The following is a 23,500-nucleotide window of genomic DNA, read 5'->3' on the forward strand; positions in this document are numbered from 1 at the left end:
TAGCAGCTCTCCCCTCCTGCAACTGGTATTCAGAAGCATTGTAGCCGTCGATGCCCCTCTCCTCCATGAATTTGTCTAATTCTCTTTTTGAAGTTGTCCTAGTTGGTGGTTAGGCTGTGGAATCAAGGTCTACAGTTTCTGCACTGCACAGAGAAGGGCTTTCTTTTCTCTGTTTTGAATCTTCCAACATTTAGCTTTCACTGAATGTCCCCAAGTCCCAGTGTCATGAGAGGGAGGAATTTTTCTCTCTACCCGTTTTCTCTCGGCCAGGCCATAATCTTACAGACTTCTATCACATCACCTTTTCCTCGCTTTTTCTCTGCACTAAAGGTAAAGGTAAAGGTACCCCTGCCCGTACGGGCCAGTCTTGACAGACTCTGGGGTTGTGCGCCCATCTCACTCAAGAGGCCAGGGGCCAACGCTGTCCGGAGACACTTCCGGGTCACGTGGCCAGCGTGACATCGCTGCTCTGGCGAGCCAGAGCCGCACACGGAAACGCCGTTTACCTTCCCGCTGGTAAGCGGTCCCTATTTATCTACTTGCACCCGGAGGTGCTTTCGAACTGCTAGGTTGGCAGGCGCTGGGACCGAGCAGCGGGAGCGCACCCCGCCGCAGGGATTCGAACCGCCAACCTTTCGATCGGCAAGTCCTAGGCGCTGAGGCTTTAACCCACAGCGCCACCTGCGTCCCTTTTCTCTGCACTAAAAAATCCCAAACACGACAACCTTTCCCCCTTAAGAAAGTTGTTCCTGGAGTGATGCCGATCTAGAAATCTTCTGCTCCGACCTCGTTTTGATTTCCCCATTTTCTCCTGAGAGCTCTGCGTCCCTGCACACTTTGATGCATCAGGCCATGAACCCCACCCCTCAGGTCATGGATTCGTAAATGGAAAGGGATAAGAAATGTGGCCAAAAAAAGAGAATGATCTTAGTGCAGTCATAGGTTGCATCGTTCGTTCCTATGCTTTGCTTTTCCTGATGCGTGAGAGTGCGTGGACACGTTGGGGGAACGCCGCACGAACAAAGAACCCTGCTGTGACTTCGTGTGATGCCCAGATTGTGTACTTGTTGTGTTTGTCGGTTCAGATGACACCCGACACATACACAATTCACTCATGCCCAAGGGAGCCCATGTTTTCTGTTCGGGGTAGGGCCTTTCAAAGGCGCCCTAGTGTGGTGTCCTTGAGAAACGAAGGCAAGATGGTGTCGGGCCCTGTCCGGTTGCTATAGTAACGCAGCCTGGGGTTGCCATCTTCTGTCAGGCAGGCCCTCCAATTTGCCTGCCGTTCTTGATAGTCAGCAGTTTCACAAGAGGGAAGGGAGTTTTCCTGTAGTTTCTGAGCCTGGAGTCCAACCCAGTGATATTTTTCATCCTTTCTAGTTTCTGTAACACCATTTGGCACCCAAAAATCTCTTTGTCGTTTTCTTTCCACCCTGCTCTTCAATTCCAAGTGGCATTACATTCAAGATGGTGGCAACTAGGGGTGGGCGAATGTGCCCACTTTGGTTTCTCATTCTTTCAGTTTGAGTTCAGTCCTCCGTGTTTCCTCATCAATTTGTGATATGTGTTTTTAAAGTCCTCGTGAAAATTCATCAATGTTTCAGTCCAAAATTTCTCCCGTTGCACACATTTTCATGTGCGCTTTTTTAATGCACACGTTTCTTTGCAAAACGGTTTCCCTCGCGCATTTTAAGTGTATTATTTTCACTGAAAAGCATGCATTTCAAGGCACGCTTTACACTAGTATAGTATTTTCATGCACAGGACTGGCCTAGATAATTAGATTGCAAAATTCAGAGCAGTGCAAATTTCAAAGGATACTTCTCTAAAAGTGCAGATTAGAGCCACATTCACCCCATACTTTTAAAGCCCTGTTATATCATTTTAAACAGTCATGGCTGCTCCCAGAATTCTTAAATTTGTTAAGGGTTCTGGGAGTAGCTAGGACAGCCCCACAGAGCTGCAATTCTCAGAGTAGTTTAACAATCAATCCCTCTTCTCAGGGAATTTTAGCTCTGTGGGAGAAATTGAAGCACCACCTAACAGCTCTCAGCACCCTTAACAAACCACAGCTCCCAGAATCCTTTGGGGGGGGGAGCCATGATCATTTAAAATGGTATTACAGTGCTTTAAATATATGGTGCGAACGCAGCTGAAGTGAAGATTGCTTTTCGCTGCAAACAGAACCGAATCTCTTCCCCAGCCTGAGGGGCAACAGAGAATTGGGGAGGGGGCTCTGTTTGTCTCGAAAGAGCGGATTTATAGCAAAGCTCCTCACCCGGAGCGAATGGGGTCCGCCCTCCTTCCTTTTTCTGCTGACGCAAGCGCCGTTTCCGATGAGGCAATGGAAGCTGTGACGCGGAGCTTAGACGGGAATTAACTCCCCGTTTCCGAACTGCATCAGCACGTATATAAAATACAGATACATATATGATTTTTTTTTGCTTATTTGGTTTGTGTGTTTTTGCTCTCCACTTCATTTTGCAATCGACCCAATCGTGTGCACCCAGAGCTCTGCTGACCTCGCGTCAGGAGGGCGGATTTACTGGCATCAATCTGTGTATAAAAGTGAGAGTTGTTCTTTACTGGCAGAATCTTCAAGGTGGATGGGCTGACTAATTTAGGGGCTGACTCATGCGGCTTCTTGTGGTTCAGGGAAGAAACCACTGGCCTCCGTGGTTTAATTTCCACCCCCCTTTCTATTATTAATATGACATTACACTTAGGTAGCTGCAGGTGATGCAATGCAAAAAAAAAGTGTCGTTTTCCCTGCCTGTGAAGACCCAGAGACTCTCACGAAGCAGAAATCGTGCCCTGAGGGTCTGCTTGCGACAGCCCTGCAAGGTGGGCTAAGGCAGGAATGGAAAGATGCCAACTTTTCCAGATTGACTTCATTATTATTTTTTAAACTAGACTTCCGGGGGCTGGCAACTTGAGTCAGGCGCAAATGACTTAGGTTTGTAGCCAGCAGTATAACTCCCTACTCAGCGTAGACCCGTTGAAATTAATGAGGGTGTGCCACGTGGTGCATGCTCTGGTTATCTCCCGCTTGGACTACTGCAATGTACTCTACGTGGGGCTGCCTTTGAAGGTGACCCGAAAACTGCAATTAATCCAGAATGCGGCAGCTAGACTGGTGATTGGGAGCGGCTGCCGAGACCACATAACACCGGTCCTGAAAGACCTACATTGGCTCCCAGTACGTTTCCGAGCAGAATTCAAAGTGTTGGTGCTGACCTTGAAAGCCCTAAACGGCCTCGGTCTAGTATACCTGAAGGAGCGTCTCCACCCCCATCGTTCTGCCCGGACGCTGAGGTCCAGCTCCTAGGGCCTTCTGGCAGTTCCCTCTCTACAAGAAGCCAAGCTACAGGGAACCAGGCAGAGGGCCTTCTCGGTGGTGGCGCCCGGCCTGTGGAACTCCCTCCCACCAGATGTCAAAGAGAAAAATAACTACCAAACTTTTAGAAGACATCTAAAGGCAGCCCTCTTTAGGGAAGCTTTTAATGTTTAATAGGTTACTGTATTTTAGTGTTCTGTTGGTAGCCGCCCAGAATGGCTGGGGAAACCCAGCCATATGGGCGGAGTATAAATTATTATTATTATTATTATTATTATTATTATTATTATTATTATTATTATTTTCAGTGGATCTGTTTGAGTAGGACTGAGATGAGGTGTAGCTCATAAGACCTAGCCCTGCAGCAAAACACACCCACTCCAGATCTAATTTCTACCCACACACTTGAGCTGAGAGACAAGGCTTGTACTCACATTACTCTGGACACGGGTGCAAGCCGCCTCTCTGCACATGGGCAAGGGGTCGTGTGAAAGAGTGCAGGATGCTGGACCAGATGGGTCCTTGGGGTCTGATCCAGCAGCCAAGCTCTTCTTAACGTCGTATAAAATGCCGTGACAAAGGGTGGGAAAATAGATTTTCTTGTGCTTCTGTCTCACATCTGGGGGGGTCTTTCGTCCCCCCCTTCCCACAGCCACCTGCAGAGGTGTGATGCAGCCCCCTCCACTTTCATGTGGTTTGCCACGCCGACATCCCTGCCTTCGCACAGTGGGTTCTCCCCGGAGCCACCCCAGGGTGGTTAAACATTTCTGGTGCGAGAAGCGAGGGGGTCGTTCCGCCTCGAAGCAGCTGCCTCGTTGCTCCCACTGCCATCGCTCGCCGCAGCTGAGCTGCGGTTATTCAGCGGGGTCAGCAGGGAAATGGTCTCTGCACGCGCTTTGGGGCACTGTTGTCGATGACAATTTGCCACTCGCGGCTCGTGGTCCCGGGGCTGCGCGGTGGCTTTGAAAAAGAAGGTTCTGCAGTTTAGGGACTTGGACAGAGGAGTCCTGCAGCGACTGTTAGCATGATAGCAAAGGCAGAACCATCTCAATTGCAAGCGAAAAACCAAAACGACCCAAAAGGGGTCGAGGGGAAGAAATTCACAACTAAAAATGGCATATTTTTCATCGCCAGCATGAAAGCAACAAGAGAGGAACCAACATCTTGGTTCCCAGGGAGTGAGATTTGGAGATATTGGGGTGTATTCCATTTATTTTCTCACACACAACACAGATCCTTTTAGCTCTGCCCCAAACCAGTGTAGGGGATTTTTGGGGAAATATCCAGGCAGCGGCATTGTGTAACTTACATAAGGCAGGCAGGCAGGCAGCTCCAGACTAAGGGCCCTGCTAAAAATCTGTCCTCACGCCATCCTTTTCAGTTTGCAAAAGCACTGAGCTATTTCATTGGTCCTAACAGCAACTCTGGGGACCTAGGCCCATTTTCCTGCAAAACTGAGAGGTAATGATTTCTCCGCGGTGACTGGTTCAGGCAGGATTCGAACTCAGGTCCCTGTGGAAGTTGGGGAGGTTTATTTTGGTTCCTAGAAAGTATGAGCAGGAAGTCCTTTCCCATACCACCTCAAACCCCTACCGAAAACATGTGAGCTGCTAAGGATTTTGAAAGCAGAAAGGGAAAGACACTTGTCATATGCTCAGAGGCTCTCTTGCCGGGTGGTGTTCTGAAAGCCAGCAAGGAAGAATGTAGTGCAAGGGTGCCCCCCAGTGGACCAAGATCTGTATTGCAGCTGGTGCTTTTTGCCAAAAGGGGACAAAATGCCCCTATCTTTCCTAAACAGTCTGGAAAAAGACAGAAGAATAACTCTCTCCTAACAAGCCCCATAATGTCACTCGCTGGGATGTTGGGCTCCAAAGACGTCCATTTCCTCTCTAACTTTTTTGCCTTATTTCCTGGCAGTAGCAAAAGCAGGGTAGCATCTTTCTTTCTTTTTATTTTATTTACATATATTTATTAGATTTTTAACATATCATTTCCAACAGTCATTTAACATAACTTCTTATGTTATACAATATTTTAGACTTCCATCAACAACCTCTTAAGATTTTCTGTTCTTTATCACTTGTTCTGCATTTCTTAATTTCTCTATTACTTTTAATTATCATTAACTAATCGTTCTTTTCAGTCTTCCTTTCAGTATTTCCCATAATCCTCCTTACATAACTTATTGCAATCCTACTAGCGTAATCTGTTTATTACAATTGCTTTTCAAATAATTCAAATATTTACTCAAGTCCTCTAAGAATCTCTGATCCCGCAGGTTTCAAATCCTTCCTGTTAATTTATCTCATTCTTCATAGTCCATTAATTTCATTTGCCATTCTTCTTTCATTGGTAATTCTTCTTGTTTCCATTTTTGTGCCAATAATATTCTTGCTGCCGTTGTTGCGTATAAAAACAACTTACAATCCTGTCTGTTAATATCCTCCCCAACAATGCCAAGTAAAAATGCTTCTGGTTTATCTGATTATATATCATTTCCCAAAGGTTTTTCACTTTCTTACATTCCCACCACATGTGATGAAAAGTTCCTTCTTTTTCTTTACATTTCCAACATTTGTTACTTGTTTTATACATTTTAGCTAATTTCACAGGGATAATATACCACCTATACATCATTTTCATCACATTTTCTTTCAAAGCATTGCAAGCTGTAAATTTTAATCCTTCTTTCCACAGTTTTTCCCAATCTTCTAAATGTACATTATGCCCCAAATCACCAGGTAGCATCTTTCAAGGACGACAGGGTACTTTGTGCTCTAGGCAGTGAAGTTTGGAGTTCAAATCAGAACCTGCGAGATCTGGACCTCGTTTCAGATCCTCACATGTGGGCTGAAAAAGCAGAGGTTCTGCTTCCATTTAAGACCAGAGCATGTTTTCCACGTTATACTCTATATCTGACTTTTCTTCACATTGTTTTATTTATGTTTTCTTGATTTAATATACTGTAAACCGCTTTGAGTTTTTTTCTTAAAAATATAAAGCGGTATAGAAGTTAAATAAATAAATCCAGATTTAAGTGAGGACACAACCAGCTGGACTCCATATCTCAAAAGCAGGAAGTAACCTAGCATAGGAGTTGTGGTCTTTCAGGAGGTTTTCAAAGAGCATTAAACAAATTCATGGAGGCCAAGGGTGTGAATGGCTGCTAGAGTTGGAGGCAGTATTGCTTCAATCAATCAATCAATACCAGTTTCTGAATAACGGTTCCTGGAGGCCACAGGAGGGCAGAGGGCTCTGACCGTACTTGTGGGTTTCCCATTGAGGCAGGATCCTGACCTAGATGGGTCACTGGCCTGACTCAGTAGGCTCATCATCCTGTGCTCATATGGATCTGATGCATGCAGTAAGGCCGCTCCTTAAGAGTTTAAAAACCCGAATGCAAGTGAGCAAAACAAATCCAGGTTTGGCTACTGAATAATAATAATAATAGTTATTATTATTAATAATAATACTCCACCCATCTGGCTGAGTTTCCCCAGCCACTCTGGGCGGCCACCAACAGAACACAAAAAACAGAATAAAACTTCAATCCTTAAAAGCTTGCCTAAACAGGGCTGCCTTCAAATGCCTTTTAAAACTCAGTTGCTTATTTCCTTGACATCTGCTGGGAGGGCATTCCACAGGGAGGGTGCCACTACCGAGAAGGCCCTCTGCCTGGTTCCCTGTAACCTCACTTTTTGCAGGGAGGGAACCACCAGAAGGCCATCGGTGCTGGACCTCAGTGTCCAGGTACAACGATGGGGGTGGAGACGCTCCTTCAGGTATACTGGGTCTTTGAGGCCGTTTAGGGCTTTTAAGGTCAGCACCAACACTTTGAATTGTGCTCGGAAATGTACTGGGAGCCAAATGTAGGTCTTTCAGGACCAGTGTTATGTGGTCTCATCGGCCTCTCCCAGTCTCCAGTCTGGCAGCTGCATTCTGGATTAGTTGTAGTTTCCAGGTCACCTTCAAAGGTAGCCCCACGTAGAGCGCATTGCAGTAGTCCAAGCAGGGCTGAGTGAGATCAATGCCATTTTAACTAATGTGTGATGAAGTGAACCAAGTTTGTAATGACAAAACGAATGTTGGGATGAGTTCCTAACTCCCTATTCAGCTCAGAAGCAGGTAAATGGAGAGACCGCTTTAGCCCTTATACACCTAGTAAAACAGGTAAAGGTAAAGGGACCCCTGACCATTAGGTCCAGTCGTGGCTGACTCTGGGGTTGCGGCACTCATCTCACTTTATTGGCCAAGGGAGCCGGCGTACAGCTTCCGGGTCATGTGGCCAGCATGACTAAGCCGCTTCTGGCGAACCAGAGCAGCGCACGGAAATGCCGTTTACCTTTCCACCGGAGCAGTACCTATTTATCTACTTGCACTTTGACGTGCTTTCAAACTGCTAGGTTGGCAGGAGCAGAGACCGAGCAACAGGAGCTCACCCCGTTGCCGGGATTCGAACCACTGACCTTCTGATCGGCAAGCCCAAGAGGCTCAGTAGTTTAGACCACAGCGCCACCCGCTTCCCATATACACCTAGTAGAGCACTTCAATCCACGAGAAAGCCTTTCCCGCAAGCTTCAAAGATCTCACAATCATCCTCCACAGGAACCCAGAGCAGGGCTTTTAGGGTGGCTGTCCCTGTTCTGTGGAACAGCATCCCTGGCGAGAGGCATCAGAAATCACTGAAGACATTTTTTGTTCCAACAGGCTTACCCAGCTGCACAAATGGGCCTTTGCAACTTGTTAGAGTTTTAGCCTTCTTTTAAACCTATATGTTGCTTTTGTGTTTTTAAAACTGTTATCGCTTACCTTGTGTATGTGTGAATCGCCTTGAGGCGCCGGTTTGGAAAGCGATTAACAAATCAGTTGCAATAACAAAAACAACCCTAATTTCTGCAAGCTCCTAATGAACGCAAGCCTAAAATGGAGGTTTTTTATTTTAAGCAGATTTTGCCTTCTTTGTTTCTTATTTTAACCAGATTTTGCATTCTTTGTTTCTCCCTCCTCCCTTACTACAGCCCAGATCGAGGTGATCCCCTGCAAGATCTGCGGAGACAAGTCCTCTGGGATCCACTACGGCGTCATCACTTGTGAAGGGTGCAAAGTGAGTCAGAAGAGGCAACCACAACCTGCTATGGGCATAGCTGTCAACCGTCCCTTATTTGGTGGGAAAGTCCCTTGTCCCAGCGCCGTGTCCCGCTGCTGTCCCTTATTGATGATGTCCCTTAAATTTCCCGGGTTTCAAAGGAAGCAGCTCCTCTCCCTCCCTCCCTCCCTGCCGGTCAGGGAGGAGGGAGGCTCCAACTATGTTGCTTGGCTGTGTTGCTCACCCAATAAGGAGTCTAAGAACGACTGGGGGGTGGAGCTTGCATGCCTTGTGCCGATCAAATCGGCCGCATTGCCTGGGGACTCACCTTTGCTCAGCGCTTCCCAGCAGAGAGGTGACGGTGGTTTTCCTTGCTGCATCCCCTTTGCCGGGTTGCTGCGCTGTGGGAACCACCGCTTGAGGCTTCGTTTGGCTGTTGGCTGGGCTTTCTGCCTTTGGCTCGGAGGGCCTCAGAAGTTGAACATACCTGTGCCTGGAAAATCCCTTATTTTGGCTGCTGATCCCTTATTTTCAAGGCTGCTGGTCCCTTATTTTCAAATCTGTAAGTTGACAGCTATGGCTATGGGTTCCATGGCACTCACCAGTGCCATAGAAACCCAGATCAGCTAAGGGTGTTATCCTGCAAAGGCCAAACAACAACAATTCAGTGGGAGTCGTGGCCCCAAAACATCTGATTTTATAAATAAACTAGGATTTTGGTAGATCCATTCCAGCTCCATATAAAACATTTTTGGTCTTCTTAAGTAAAAATAGGAGCTTTGGGCAAATTACGAAAACTGAAATGTGGATTTAATTGTGGATGTTGTTTTGGTTGTAGGTTAGGAAAGAAAACCATGACTGCTATAAAAAGGGGGGGGGATAGTGTTATGTATTATGGAATGTTACGTTCAATACAATATTCTTAATTCTATTTGTTAGTGTTAGCTGTTAGTGTTGTTAGGGTTAGGGTTAGAGAGCAGCAGTTTTCCCAGGGTGGTTTAACAATCGATCCCTTTTCCCAGAGGAACTCTGGGGATTGTCGTTCTGGGAAGACAACATCTCTCAGCATTTTGTAACAGTGCCAGATTTATATATAAGCTAAACAAGCTATAGTTTAGGGCCCCACTCTCTTGGGGGGCCCCAACAAAATTTAAAGGGAAAACCAACTGGGTGTACATTTCCAAAATATAAGATAAAGAACAAATAAAATAAAACCTACATACAGCAACAGTGTTTTGTGTTGTGTAGGCTCCTAGGATGTAAGTCATGGGCCTCGCCTGCTAGCCTGCTCCCTAAAATATCACTGGTTTGCTCCTTTCTATATATAGGGTGCCTACATTCTGCATGGACTGGTTGAAGGGCAACATGTGCAAATGGCTTGAGATACTTATTAGGTCCATAAATTAGCATATGGCATATATTCAACAACAAAAAAACAGTGACAATTTGATATTGCCTAAGGAAGCTGAAGGGACGTGGGTGGCTCTGTGGGTTAAGCACAGAGCCTAGGACTTGCCAGTCAGAAGGTCGGCGGTTCGAATCCCCGCGATGACGGGGTGAGCTCCCATTGCTCGGTCCCTGCTCCTGCCAACCTAGCAGTTCGAAAGCATGTCAGAGTGCAAGTAGATAAATAGGTACCGCTCCAGCGGAAAGGTAAACGGCGTTTCCATGCGCTGCTCTGGTTCGCCAGAAGCGGCTTAATCATGCTGGCCTCATGACCCAGAAGCAGTATGCTGGCTCCCTCGGCCAATAAAGCGAGATGAGCGCTGCAACTCCAGAGTCGGTCATGACTGGACCTAATGGTCAGGGGTCCCTTTACCTTTACCTTTTTAAGGACAGCTGGACATAGAAAGGGCCCCATTACCTTCAGTAGCTGAGGGCCTCGTCAAACCTAAATCTGGCCCTGATCCATAACAAAGTGCAGTTTCCGAGATTCTTTGGAGCAGCGGCTCTCAACCTGTGGGTCTCCAGATGTTGTTAGACTACAACTCCCATCATCTGGCCTTGCTAGGTAGGGGTGATGGGAGTTGTAGTCCAACAACATCTGGGGACCCACAGGTTGAGAAAGGCTGCTTTGGAGGATGCCGCAATGGTTTAATGTGGGGTGATAGTGCTTTAAATGGGTAGTGCGGATGATGCCCGTATTCTGAGGGGGTCCATGTTATGTACTGAAGTTCTCACTCTGGGTCAGCAGGAGTATACTGTAGATAGTTTTCACTCAGGTCCACATATGCAAATAAGAGATTGAAAGTGACGTTCAGTGATTGGATAGTTACAGAAAGTTGCTACTGTTGCGTTGTAGTGGAGCTCTATATAAGCAGGCTGGCTGAACCCTTCAGTTCAGTTCTGTCCTGGCCTGTGAATAAACAAGAGCTGTTTGAAGAATCGCTGTGTCGTCTGATATGTTCACCCACAACTTAACAGTCCAACTCACTCTCTCTCTCTCTCTCTCTCTCTCTCGGCCTTCTGCTCTCAGGGTTTCTTCCGGCGGAGCCAGCAAGGGAATGTGACCTACTCTTGCACCCGACAGCAGAACTGCCAAATCGACCGTACCAGCAGAAACCGGTGCCAGCACTGCCGCCTGCAGAAATGTCTCAGCCTCGGCATGTCTCGGGACGGTAAGAGACGGGGGGGGTGGCAGGGTGGATAAAAATCAATGATTTTTTTAAAATTTAAATCAGATTTTAAAATAAAATGCTTTTGGAGGAAAAATCTTTCTAAGGATAGTTTTCAATTTCCAAAGGCTACTCATTGGGAAATAAGGATTTGTTTTAAGCTTTTCATGTGTGCTAAAAGTCAGTCTAAGGTGTTTAAAAAGAAACAAACCGTTTAACCACATCAGTTAACAAAAATAGATACATATGCTATAATGTTACTGCTTTAGTTAAATAAATTGCTTAAATTTTTATTAAGGAAATGTTTATTTTTCTCCTTCCAATAAAGTACAGCAGAAAAGTTGTCCAAATATAAACAGTGAGCTTATTGAACCTCACAATAATTTCATGATTATCTGTCAATGTGTTTCTAATAGTATAACCAAATCAGTGTTTTTGATATAACTGTAACAACTACTCTGGAAATTTATTCTTCCAAAAATGAAACCTTCATCTGGTTGTAAAAATATAAGATTGTACCAACAAGAATGAGTCTTTCTGTAAAAAAAAAAAGATTTAAATCAAGTCTTACTGACTAGTGTGAATGTGGCCTTAATCATATCAATAATAATAATAATAATAATAATAATAATAATACAGTGGTACCTCGAGTTAAGTACTTAATTCGTTCCAGATGTCTGTTCTTAACCTGAAACTGTTCTTAACCTGAAGCACCACTTTAGCTAATGGGGCCTCCTTCTGCCGCCACGCCACCAGAGCACGATTTCTGTTCTCATTCTGAAGCAAAGTTCTTAACCTGAAGCATTATTTCTGGGTTAGTGGAGTCTGTAACCTGAAGCGTATGTAACCCGAGGTACCACTGTAATAATAATAAATATTTATACCCCACCCATCTGTCTGGGTTTCTCCAGCCACTCTGGGCAGCTCCCAACAGAATATTAAAACATCAAACATTAAAAACTTCCCTAAACAGGTGTTCTAACATGTTCTGAAAGTCAGATACAGTCATACCTCAGGTTACAGACGCTTCAAGTTATGTTTTTTCAGGTTACGGAACGGACCCGCCAAAACCCGGAAGTACCGGAATGGGTTACTTCCGGGTTTTGGGGGTCACGCATGCGCAGAAGTGCCGAATCGTAACCCGCAAGTGTACAGACACACTGTTGCGGGTTGCGAAGTCTGCAGGTTGCGAACATGCATCCCGCACGGATCACGTTTGCAACCCGAGCCTCCACTGTAGTTGTTTATCCCCTTGACATCTGCTGGGAGGGCATTCCACAGGTCGGGTGCCACCACCGAGAAGGCCCTCTGCCTGGTTCAGGCAGGAACATCCGACCGACAAGTAACAAATCGCATTTTTCCTCCCCAGCCGTCAAATTTGGCCGGATGTCCAAGAAGCAGCGAGACAGCCTCCACGCTGAAGTCCAGAAGCAGCTGCAGCAGCAGCAGCAGCAGGACGGAGAGGCTTCGCCTTACTCCCTGGGTGTCGCCAACGGGCAGCTGAAGTTGGCTCCCCCGCCGGACCTCCTGGAGGCCTCGGCCTGCTCCACCACCGCCCTCCTGAACGGCCAGGCGCGCCTCAGCCAGTGCCCGGACGAGACGACCGCCTTGGCTTACTCCAACGGACTTGCCAAGGCCCAGAGCATTCTGGGAGAGGACCTGCGCGCCCCCTTCACCAAGGAGTACAGCCCGGAGCGCATCAAGATGGAGAGCCGGGGTAGCGTCTATTACGCCCTGGGGACGCAGGCATCGCCGGAGCTCTCGCACCCAGACACCCACGGGGCCAAGCGGCCAGCGTGCGGCGAGGGGGAGAGCCTCGACTTCTACACTGCCCCCAGCTTCACCAGCCTCTTGGAGTCCCCAAACTCGTCCCTGACGGAGATCGGTGAGTGGAAGGAAGAGGGTGGACTTGTCTAGCTCAGCAATTTTGAGCCATGGCACCAAGGGGTGAAGCAGTATGGGGTTGTGGTGGCCAGGCAGGTCAAAGGCTTGTTGCTGGCTCTGCAATAAGGTCCCTTTCTCCAACACCATGGTGTCACGGTCTGGTTCACATGCAATCAAAGTCCCGGCAGGGGCATCAGGACTGGGGGCAAGATGGTGGGGTGGGAGCAGGGACAGGGGTCCAGAAGCCAGGAGTCAAGAAGCCAAGGGTCCGAGGGTCAGGAAGCAAGAAGTCACGAAGTCAAGGGTCTGATGAACAAGAAGCAAGGAGTCATGAAGTCAGGGGTCTGAGGGTCAAGAAGCAAGGAGTCACGAAGTCAAGTCTGGAAGACCGCCCTGTGTTCCGGGTTTGCTCCGGTGGGTGGATGGAAGAACAGGGAATGCGCAGGCTATGATTTGGGTCAGAAGCACCCACACCCGCCATTTCCCCTCTTTTCCGATGGGACAGGGGGAGGAGCCAGAAGAGGAGGGGGAGTGGCTAGCCGAGTCCGCGCAAACCCTGACCTGTTCGCCTCTTCTCCGCCGTTCCGCAGAGCACCTCACACAGAACGTCATCAAGTCCTACCGAGAGACGTGTCAGCTGCGCCTGGAGGACCTCCAGCTGCTGAGATGGGAGACCTTTACCCGGGAGGAAGTGGGGAGCTACCAGAAAAAGGTGAGGGGGCTCTCCTCAGTGCCGAAAGGCTCCGCCTCTTTACTGTGTGGGGTATTGTCTTAAGCTGTCCTATTATTATTATTTATTGACTTAATCAATCAATCAATCTTTATTACGGTCCAGAGACTGGAAGGGGGTGACCGAGGGGGGGGCACCTAGTAACTCTGGTTTCCACTCAATTGGCGTCACAGGTGTGGTGTAGTGGTTAATAGCGGTCAACTCGTAATCTGGGGAACCGGGTTCGCTTCCCTGCTCCTCCACCCGCAGCTGCTGGGTGACCTTGGGCCAATCACGCTTATCTGAAGTCTCTCAGCCCCACTCAGCTCACAGAGTGTTTGTTGTGGGGGAGGAGGGGAAAGGAGATGGTTAGCCACTTTGAGACTCCTTCGGGTAGTGATAAAGCGGGATATCAAATCCAAACGCTTCTTCTGAGCACTCAGTTTTCGAGCAGCTGGCGCTGGGGATAACTTTGCATCTGGAATCCAAGAGTATCATTCTGGTTTCAGCTTATATCCCACCATATCCAGTGCAAACAGATCGAGAGCACATGGTGTAAATTCCACAGTTTCCTTTGTTGCAAGCTCTTCTTGCTCTATAGGCCAAGGGAGCCGGTGTTTGTCCGCAGACAGCTTCTGGGTCATGTAGCCAACATGGCTAAGCCTCTTCTGGCAAACCAGAGCAGCGCACGGAAACGCCATTTACCTTCCCGCCGGAGCGGTACCTATTTATCTACTTCCACTTTGTGCTTTTGAACTGCTAGGTTGGCAGGAGCAGGGACCGAGCAACGGGAGCTCACCCCCTCGCGGGGATTCGAACCACCGACCTTCTGATCGGCAAGTCCTAGGCTCTGTGGTTTAGACCACAGTGCCACCTGCGTCCCTACAGTTTCCTTTACTCCCTGCAAATTAAGTACATCAGTTTGCCATTTTACATAATGGGAGATATGGATGGCAGAATAGGCTCAAATGAAAGCCTGGAAATAAAATTCCCAATATTAAGAGATCTAAAGGAAAATAATGCCCTCTTTCTAAACCCATCCCCTTGTGGACATCTGAAAGACTGTCAAATCAACTATGCCGGCTTCTGCCTGAATTTTTTACAAATAAGTCTTGACCTTATCATTGTTAATGGGGCGTTCCCCAGGGACAGAGAAGGCAAGTACACATTCATAAATACAAATGGAGCCAGCATAGTAGACTACTGCCTCACTAACAGGGAGGCTTTTGAATCAATTAAAAAATTCAACATCAATAATAGGACTGAAAGTGACCACCTACCTCTAATCATCTCCACTACTGGCCAAAATTCAATTCAGCGCTCTTAGGTAAAACATGAGGAAATAGATAAAGCAAATGATCCAGCATTGCGCAGAAAAAAATGGACACCTGAGATCGCAATTGCAGCTGAGAAGAGATGGATTTCACAAACTGAAGTTAAGACCAATTATAATTAGCAATTTATCAGTAGATTAATAAGCCCTGACGGCTTACGAAAATCTCATGGAGTCCTTGCAGGTTGTGGTGTCTGTCGACATAAACTCAGCCGGCAAGCCTGCTATTGAATTTATATGCCACTCTCAGGGCGGTTCGCAGAATTAAATAAAGGCTTCTGTGACTGCGCCAGTTCTGCAGATTGAACCAGCCGAGTGGGCAAATTGGGGGGGCGAGGCGATCTCACAGGTGAACTAGCCCCAAGCACTTAAGCGCTATTATTTATATACTAATGGTAACACCCCAGGCTTGGGGCGATTCCTCTCCCTCACTGCCAACGCCACCATGCTTAAGCATTCTGCTGCCATGCGCTTAATTTGGTGGAATGCCTAAACCGGTGTGGAATGGGGTGGTTTGGGGCGAGGGAGAAAGCTCCCTTTGATTTCAGCCGCTCCCGTAACAAGTGATCCTTTGCTCCGTGTGTGCCTTGAATGACTGAACCAGTGACTCAGCCTAGCAGATGGGCCAGGGAGGCGGGCAAGTCACCTCTCAGCGCCAGCCTGAGAGAGCCCTGGGATGAATCCCTCTCTTTTGCTTGCTCACTGTGATTTACTGCTAGCTCGTTCCTGTCACTCTACTGGGTTTTCCCTCCCACCCCAATCTCTCTCTCTCTCTCTCTCTCTCCTTCCAGTCCATGGAAGAGATGTGGGAGCGCTGCGCCTGCCGCATCACCGAGGCCATCCAGTACGTGGTGGAGTTTGCCAAGCGCATGGACAGCTTCATGGACCTGTGCCAAAACGACCAGATCGTGCTCCTCAAAGCGGGTGAGGAAGGGCGCTTCTTTGGGCGGGTCACAGTTCGGCTTCTGTAGTCCCCGGACATTTTATGGAGCGAAATCAGCTGAGAAAGAGAGAGGAGAGTCGATGTGGCTTTGGCCCAGGCTGTCTGCAAGGTTGCATCTCCCGATACATACCTGCCCAGGAGCTTAAAATCCTTGTCTCTCGTTCCCATCAATATCACAGACTGACACAGGAGAGAGAGGCTTTTCTGTGGCTGCTCCCAGATTGTGGAATCCCCTCCCAAGAGAATCTATTTTTTTATATACATTTTCATTCATTTTTAACATATAAATTAACATTCATACAACAGAACTTATACAGTATTTTTTGGACTTCCGTCAACACCTCTGGTGGTTTCCATTATTTATCACATATTATGCATTTCTTAATTTCATATTGCCTTTAGTATCCTTAACTAATAATTCTCCTCATTGTCTTTTTTGCAATATTTCAAATAATTTACCTTACAAAACTTCTTGCAAACCTACTAGCATATTCTGTTCATCACAATTACAGTACTTTTCAAATACGGTAGTCTGTAAATTTACTCCAGTCTTCTGAGAATCTCTGGTCCCGCAGGTTTCGAATCCTTCCTGTTAGTTTACCTAATTCTGCATAGTCCACCATTTTCATCCTCCAATTCTTCTTCCGTCGGTAATTCTTCTTGCTTCCAATTTTGTGCCAATAGTATTCTTGCTGCAGTCATTGCATATAAGAACAACTTCCAATCCTTTCTATTTATATCATCTCCTGAAATGCCAAGTAAAAATGCTTCTGGTTTCTTAATAAATGTAGATTTCAACATTTTTTTCCATCTCATTGTAAATCATTTCCCAGAAGCTTTACCCTCCCAAGAGAATCTAGACTGGCTCCTTCTTGGTTATATTTCTGCCTTCTGGCTAAAACCCGAAGACAGACCTTTGGGAAATGAGGAGGAAGCAGCGAGAGGCAGGGAAATTTCATTTTCGTTTGGGGAGAGAGCTGAGGATTTAGGCCCAAGTCTGAGATGAGTTTTGAGTTCCTGCTATGGCAACGGTCATAGAATCCTAGAATTGTAGATTTGGAAGGGACCACGAGCGTCATCTAGTCCAACCCTGTGCAATGCAGGAATCTCTTGCCCAACCTGGGATTCGAACCTGCAACCCTAAGATTAAGAGTCTCCTGCTGTACTGACTGAGCCATCCCAGCTCACGTCTGAGGGCTAAGGCGTTTATGCTTCTTCCAAGTCTCCTCTTTCCCAGCTCTCTTTATCTGCCCTTTTACTGCTGGCACCCAGGGTGGGAGAAATATTCCATTAATTTTGTACACAATCCTACCCAACTCCTGAGAAAATAGCCCTTTTACAGCCGCTCTCGGAAATTCGCAGCTCTCTGGATTTTGCAGCGTAGTTAAACAATCCGCACATGCACGCCCTGCACATTGGTTGTCTACAACACAGTTTTACTCGAGAGTAGACCCACCGAAATGATTGGAACCACGAGCCCACTCTGAGGAGGACAAGCGGTGGATGCAAACCCAATGTATTGGGGGGAAAGTTTGAATTAAAAATGGGTATATTTGCAAAAAATAATACAGTGCAGTGTATTGTAGTATTAAATTGCTTGAAAACATATTATGTTGGGCAAGGAGAAAGGCAAACATTAATATGCTGACCTGATTTGGTGAAGATATTTTTTAAAATCTTAAACTACAGACAAGAAAAGCCTCCAAAGATCAGACTTTCCAAGAGCAAATTTTGGAATTTATGAAAGATATTAAGCAGGGTTTGCAGAGTCTTGCAATTGAGGTCAGAGCACTGTCTCTGGGAATTTAAAAAAGGCCTTGGAATTTTGCACAAAGACCTCCAAGAGGTTAAAACAGAAGTTGCAGGTTTGCAAAAACGGGTATTAGAGATTGAAAATGTTCATTTAGAAAGATTACAGGAAGAATCGCAATCTGCAATAGCTTTTTTACAGCTTAGGGAAGCTGATTCGGCGAAGATATTTTTTTAAATCTCAAACTGGTGAACAAGGCTGGAGGAATGAAAAATTGATACTTGCTTTTGCGGGGGGGGGTCTCTTCCCACTCTAGTCCTGGGAATGAGGTGTTGGAGCTTTGCTGCCCCTCACATTCCCGGCCCCTTCCAAAGGCGAGGCCGGTTTTGAGAGAAAAGCCTGCACCTTCCTATTTTTGCTTCATCCTTGCCTTTTAAGTCTTTATTTTCGTTTTGTTTCTGCCTCCCCAGGTGCCATGGAAGTAGTTCTGGTGAGAATGTGCCGTGCCTTCAATTCTGAGAACCGGACGGTCTTCTTTGAAGGGAAATATGCCGGCCCAGAGCTCTTCAAATCCCTCGGTACGACGGCAACCGACATCTCAGGACGATAGACTAAAAAAAGGGAATGAGCCCGCTATGGGTCCCAAGGCCGATAGTTGTGCCATCGAAAAGAAGTTGAGGAAAGGGGGATAAGTCTTTGGAGGCGGGGGTTTGCCAGGGTGTAACAGGCCATGCTTTGAGCTCTCGGCTTGGCCTACCTTGCAGGTTTGTTGCGGGGATTTAATGAGGGGGTAGACAGACCCACATATTTGCCACCTTGAGCTCCGGGCAGCGAAAGGTGAGATATGAATGCCCCCCCCCCAAACAAATAGTTTTTAAAAAGGAAATGCCCATTAAAGCTAAGTGAAGCTCTCTGTAAACCAAACAGGCTGATAATTAACTGAGAATGCATCTCTGCTACTCTCTCATGCGGTGTTTAACTTAGATTACATGGGAGGGGTATTCAGCTGCAAATCTCCATTTTGCGGGAGTTGTCTTTGTTCTCAAGCCGCCTTGTGCAGATGGTTCTCTCTGTGGAGATGCAGGCTGCATGGAGAGAAAGAACTTTGGTTTCAGTTCTGTTTGGAGTAATTTTACATTTCTATGAAGATGTACCTGTGCTTGAACAAGCACATGATTTTGGGCAACTATTTGAACGTATCGCTATTGTTGTAAGTCTGTTTTGAAGAAAGTTCTGCTTTATTAACGCTTTGGAACCCAAATAAATAGAGATAAAGTAAAGGTAAAAGTACCCCTGACCTTTAGGTCCAGTCGTGGCTGACTCTGGGGTTGCGGCGCTCATCTCGCTTTATTGGCCGAGGGAGCCGGCGTACAGCTTCCGGCTCATGTGCCAGCATGACTAAGCCGCTTCTGGCGAACCAGAGCAGCACACTGAAACGCCATTTACCTTCCCACCAGAGCGGTACCTATTTATCTACTTGCACTTTTACATGCTTTTGAACTGCTAGGTTGGCAGGAGCAGGGACCGAGCAATGGATCTCACCCCGTCGCAGGGATTCGAACCACCGATCTTCTGATCGGCAAGTCCTAGGCTCTGTGGTTTAACCCACAGTGCCACCCGCATCCCTAGAAATAGAGATAGGAACTCACTAATAAATAGGTTGATTACCTTTTTGCTGTTGTCACTGACCCAAGTCTCCCCATTCTCTACCTCCAGGATGCAACGAGTTGATCAACTCCATCTTCGACTTCGCTCACAGTCTCTGCGCTCTGCACTTCTCCGAGAACGAAATGGCCCTCTTCACGGCGCTGGTGCTTATTAACTCAAGTAAGAGGCTGCCAATTCAGCTCCCATCATGCCCCGGTGGAGAAGTCTGTGCTGTAAACTTTTTGCTACACTTGCACTTTCTTCCCCTACTTTGCCCCCCAGAGGATCCTGGGAGTTGTAGTTTACTTACAATCCTACCTAGACTGCTCTACGTAGCTGCCTTAAATATACCAGAGAGCTCACTTCCGGTCCGCTGCGGGAGGCTAATGGCGGCGAGCTCCGTGTCATCCGATTAAAAGATGACACGGTCCCGGAAAATAAGGCTTGAGGGTGCCGCCAGGGCTCAGTGCACCCCCAAGAAACCCCCCACGGAAGAGTGGGGACTCTAGGGTTCCACCGGAGCGAAGAAACTCGCCCCCCTTTAATATACCAGAGACACCAAGTGGTTTGATCTCAACCCAGTGATTATACTTATCCGCAATGGAGAGGGGCACTGAGAAAATCCAGTGGTGGGGGGGTGGTCTGGGAGAGTCCTGAGGGCCGGGTAAAGAGCCCTGGAGGGCCTCATCCAGCCCCCAGGACTGAGGTTCCTCACCACAAATGTTGATGTTTCCTTTGAAGAGCCAGTTGATCTGCATGTTCGAAAGAGGTCAGGTGTCGCTTGCAGACAGTTCACTACTCACCCCAGGCAAATTGTAAGCCAGCCAGCTTTCCCAACAGCCGCAATGGACTCTTTCCAAGTTTTTGTCCTTCCTTGCAGATCGTCCCTGGTTGCAAGAGAAGAGCAAGGTGGAGCGTCTGCAGAACAATCTGGAGTTGGCCTTCAGGCACATGTTACGGAAAAACCACCGGGAAGGCATCCTGGCCAAGGTGAGTATCTGCTGGGGACTTTGGTGGCTGCGAGAGAGACCCTCCCCCTGTCTTAAGCACCTCCCTCCGTTAAACACTCACCTAGATCACCAGCTACCTGTACTGCTTGCCTGCCTGCTTGCTGGCTGTTCTATTATCACGCTGGAGTTGATGCTGCCACCTATTGGCAGCTACACAGACTGCAGCCTGACGACAACCTTACGTTTTTATGTCTATAGGAAGATATATCAACCTCTCCCTCTTTGCCCGCTTGCCTGCCTGCCTGCCTGCCATTCTGTCGTCATGGTTGAGTTGATGTGGCCCCTTTACCAGCTGCGCAGACTGCAGCATGTTGACAACCTTACATTTTTTGTCTATAGGAAGATATAGCAAGCTCTCCCTCTTTGCCTGCCTGCCTGCCTGCCTGCCATTCTGTCGTCATGCTGGAATTGATGTGGCCCCCTTTCGCCAGCTACGCAGACTGCAGCATGACGACAGCCTTACATTGTTATGTATATAGGAAGATATATGTAATCTCTCTCTCTTCTCACTTCCGACAGTTGCCCCCCAAAGGGAAGCTTCGAAGCCTCTGCTGCCAGCATGTGGAGAAACTGCGTTCCTTCCGCCAGATGTACCCTATCATTGTCCACGCCGTCTTCCCGCCCCTGTACAAAGAGCTCTTCAGCGCAGACTACGACCCTCTACAGGGAACAGCAGGGGAATAATCCCCCCACTCCCAGCAGGGCGAGGACCCCCTCTCTCTCTGCCTTTCTCCAGCTTCTCCTCTGCAACCGGCACCAGAGTGGGAAGGGGCAGGAGATGGTAACCAAGACCAAAACAATCCTGCTGCCATGTTTGCCTGCCCAAAGCGGAGCGGAGCAGCTGGAGTGGAATGCCTGGGTTTTGTGTTCGAAAGATCCCCACTTCTGACACCAGCTTTGGTACGCAACCTTGACCGCGTCTCTTCGTCCCTGGATAAGCACGGAGCGAGCCCACACTAACCCCTCACAGGAAAACGCGGGGCTGAGGGACTAGGCCACGTGTGTGCGAAGCGCTTTGGAAAGCATTCGGAAGTCTACCGCTGTGGAAGCTTCAAAGTATTAAGTAAGGGGAGGGTCTTGTGGACAAACAGCACTCCTAGCGTGAGGAAGCTCTCGCCGTGACGAAGTCTCACTGGAGGGGCAAAGTCCAATTAGCTGCCCACGTTGTAACGCCGAGGCCAAAATGGCTGACTTAGGTAGCCAAGAAATACCTCATTTTTGCTGCCTAATGGCACAAGACTCAACCAAGCTGTTCTGTTTGTGTTTTTTCTTGAAACCAAGTTTTTAAGAAATAATATAATATATATATATATATATTGTGGACAAATGTGGTTCTATAAGATAGATCTCTATTTTTCAGTGTCTGTCCGCTTCTGTATTTGATAACGAAAGAGTCTCTTGTCTTTTTCTCTCATTGTGAGTGTGTGTCGCACACACAGACTGACCTCTCGGTTTAGATTCTAACTCACCAGCAACTTCCAAAAACCAACAACGCCCCGCAAACCTCACATCCTGCTGCTTTTGCTTTCTTTTAAAATGGGAGGGGGGAAATATTGGCACATATGCACCAAACCCAAATGCTTTTGGGTAACTTTTGCCCAAGCAGTTTCCCGATGAACCGGAGGAGTTGCCTGGGGTTACCTCATGTCAAATGTCTCGCGAAGCCAATGTCACCTTCTGTAACGCTCCTTCTGTGCTTAAAACAAGATTGGGCACAAAAAGGTCGACGGAAGGATGTCGACAGCTTGTGCGGTTTCTGTGAGGGAAGTGAGGAGGTCAGGCTGGCTGGGGAGAAACCTCCCGTGTGGCTTAAGCACAGAAGGACCGTTGTGTTTGTAGGACAGCAAATAAATGGAAACTGAGGTTGGATTGGGACTGGATAGCCCAAGAAAGGAGGGGAATAGCTGCAAAACTTGACTTGAATTAACAAAGTCACATTTTTCTGTAGCTTCCCCACCCCCACCACCAGCAACTTCCAGTCTTGCTTAACCAGCCCTCATAGCTTTCCTTCACCCCAAACCACACCTGCACTTAAAAACTTTTATCAGTCTTGTTCCAGTTTAACATTTGCCTCAACAAATTCTGGGGATTGTAATTTGCACAGAAATGGGGACCGGGCGTGTGGAAAACTCCTTGTCTCTTCTTCCGGAACGGGATTGAGAAGGGGGGAACTGTTACCACTGGGTGATGTAAACCTACCTTTTCCTTGTATCTTTTGTTAGGACTGTCTCTCAGTTAAAGTACGCTTAGTCAGTTTGTTGTATGGGTTTGGATCGGCGGATTAAATCCGCCTATGAATTACGTGAGAGGTCAGAAAGCAAAAATAAAAGCAAAATAAAAGCACCAGCCTCCCTTTTTTGCCCACGTGTTCCCCACACGTGTGTGTGTGTGTGTGTTGTGTGTGTGCATCCCAAAACCTCTCTGAATTTTATTTTTAAAAAGTTCTGCTGGTGACAAACATCACAGGGATGCCAAGGCTTATTTCTGAAAAGTGTATATTTCCTAATAATAATAATAATAATAATAATAATAATAATAATAATACATTTTTATTTATACCCTGCCCTTCTCAGTTCAAAAAACCGGGCTCAAGGCAGCTAACAACAAATTTAAAACACTTAATTGCTGCAACAAAAAACAGCATAAAATACAGTATTAAACATGAATAACAATAAATTCAGAATGTGCAAGGGAGTGAGAAGGGCCAAATTTACACCACACATTTGAAGCACCACAATGCCGCTTTAAACCTTTGTGGCTTCCCCTAAAGAATTCTGGGAGCTGTAGTTCGTTCAGGGTGCCGAGAGGTGCTAGTGCTACATTCCCCAGAGTCCCCTGTGAAATGGATATTGTACGTCTCTGTGGGGAATAAGGGAGTCTCCTAGCGACTCTCAGCGCCCTTAAAAAAAACCTACAGTCCCCAGGGTTTTTGGGGGGACACCATGGCTTTTTAAAGTGGGGTTGTGGCCTAGGTTCCACAGAATTCGATGGAGTTTATTTATTTCACCATGATTCTAAGCTTCAGGCTGGCAGGAGACGAATGCAAATTATTGCATAAGACTGTCGGGGGGGGTCAGGCCTCCTCCGCTCCCAATTAACCTCCATCTCTGCAAATCATTGCATAGCTTTCTGCGGGGTGTGCCCTCCGCCACAACCACCGCCTCCACTTTCCTAATTAACCTCCGT

General features: G+C 47.2%; 1 protein-coding gene across 5 annotated transcripts in view; it reads left to right on the forward strand.

The window, feature by feature from the left end:
* Window positions 1-22,657, forward strand: part of RORC (RAR related orphan receptor C) — a 90,497-nt gene extending 67,840 nt beyond the window's left edge. For all 5 annotated transcript variants that reach the window (XM_083715813.1, XM_083715811.1, XM_083715812.1 and 2 more), the window contains 9 exons: window positions 8,356-8,441; window positions 10,900-11,041; window positions 12,408-12,923; window positions 13,513-13,634; window positions 15,756-15,888; window positions 18,128-18,235; window positions 19,374-19,484; window positions 20,185-20,294; window positions 20,834-22,657. In XM_083715813.1, the coding sequence (XP_083571939.1) occupies window positions 8,356-8,441; window positions 10,900-11,041; window positions 12,408-12,923; window positions 13,513-13,634; window positions 15,756-15,888; window positions 18,128-18,235; window positions 19,374-19,484; window positions 20,185-20,294; window positions 20,834-20,998 (1,493 nt within the window). In that variant the 3' untranslated portion in view covers window positions 20,999-22,657. The remainder of the gene's footprint in view (window positions 1-8,355; window positions 8,442-10,899; window positions 11,042-12,407; window positions 12,924-13,512; window positions 13,635-15,755; window positions 15,889-18,127; window positions 18,236-19,373; window positions 19,485-20,184; window positions 20,295-20,833) is intronic.
* Window positions 22,658-23,500: the final 843 nt, after the last annotated feature.

This window comes from Podarcis gaigeae (assembly GCF_964106915.1).
Source record: "Podarcis gaigeae genome assembly, chromosome: 16".
Lineage (NCBI taxonomy): Eukaryota > Metazoa > Chordata > Lepidosauria > Squamata > Lacertidae > Podarcis > Podarcis gaigeae.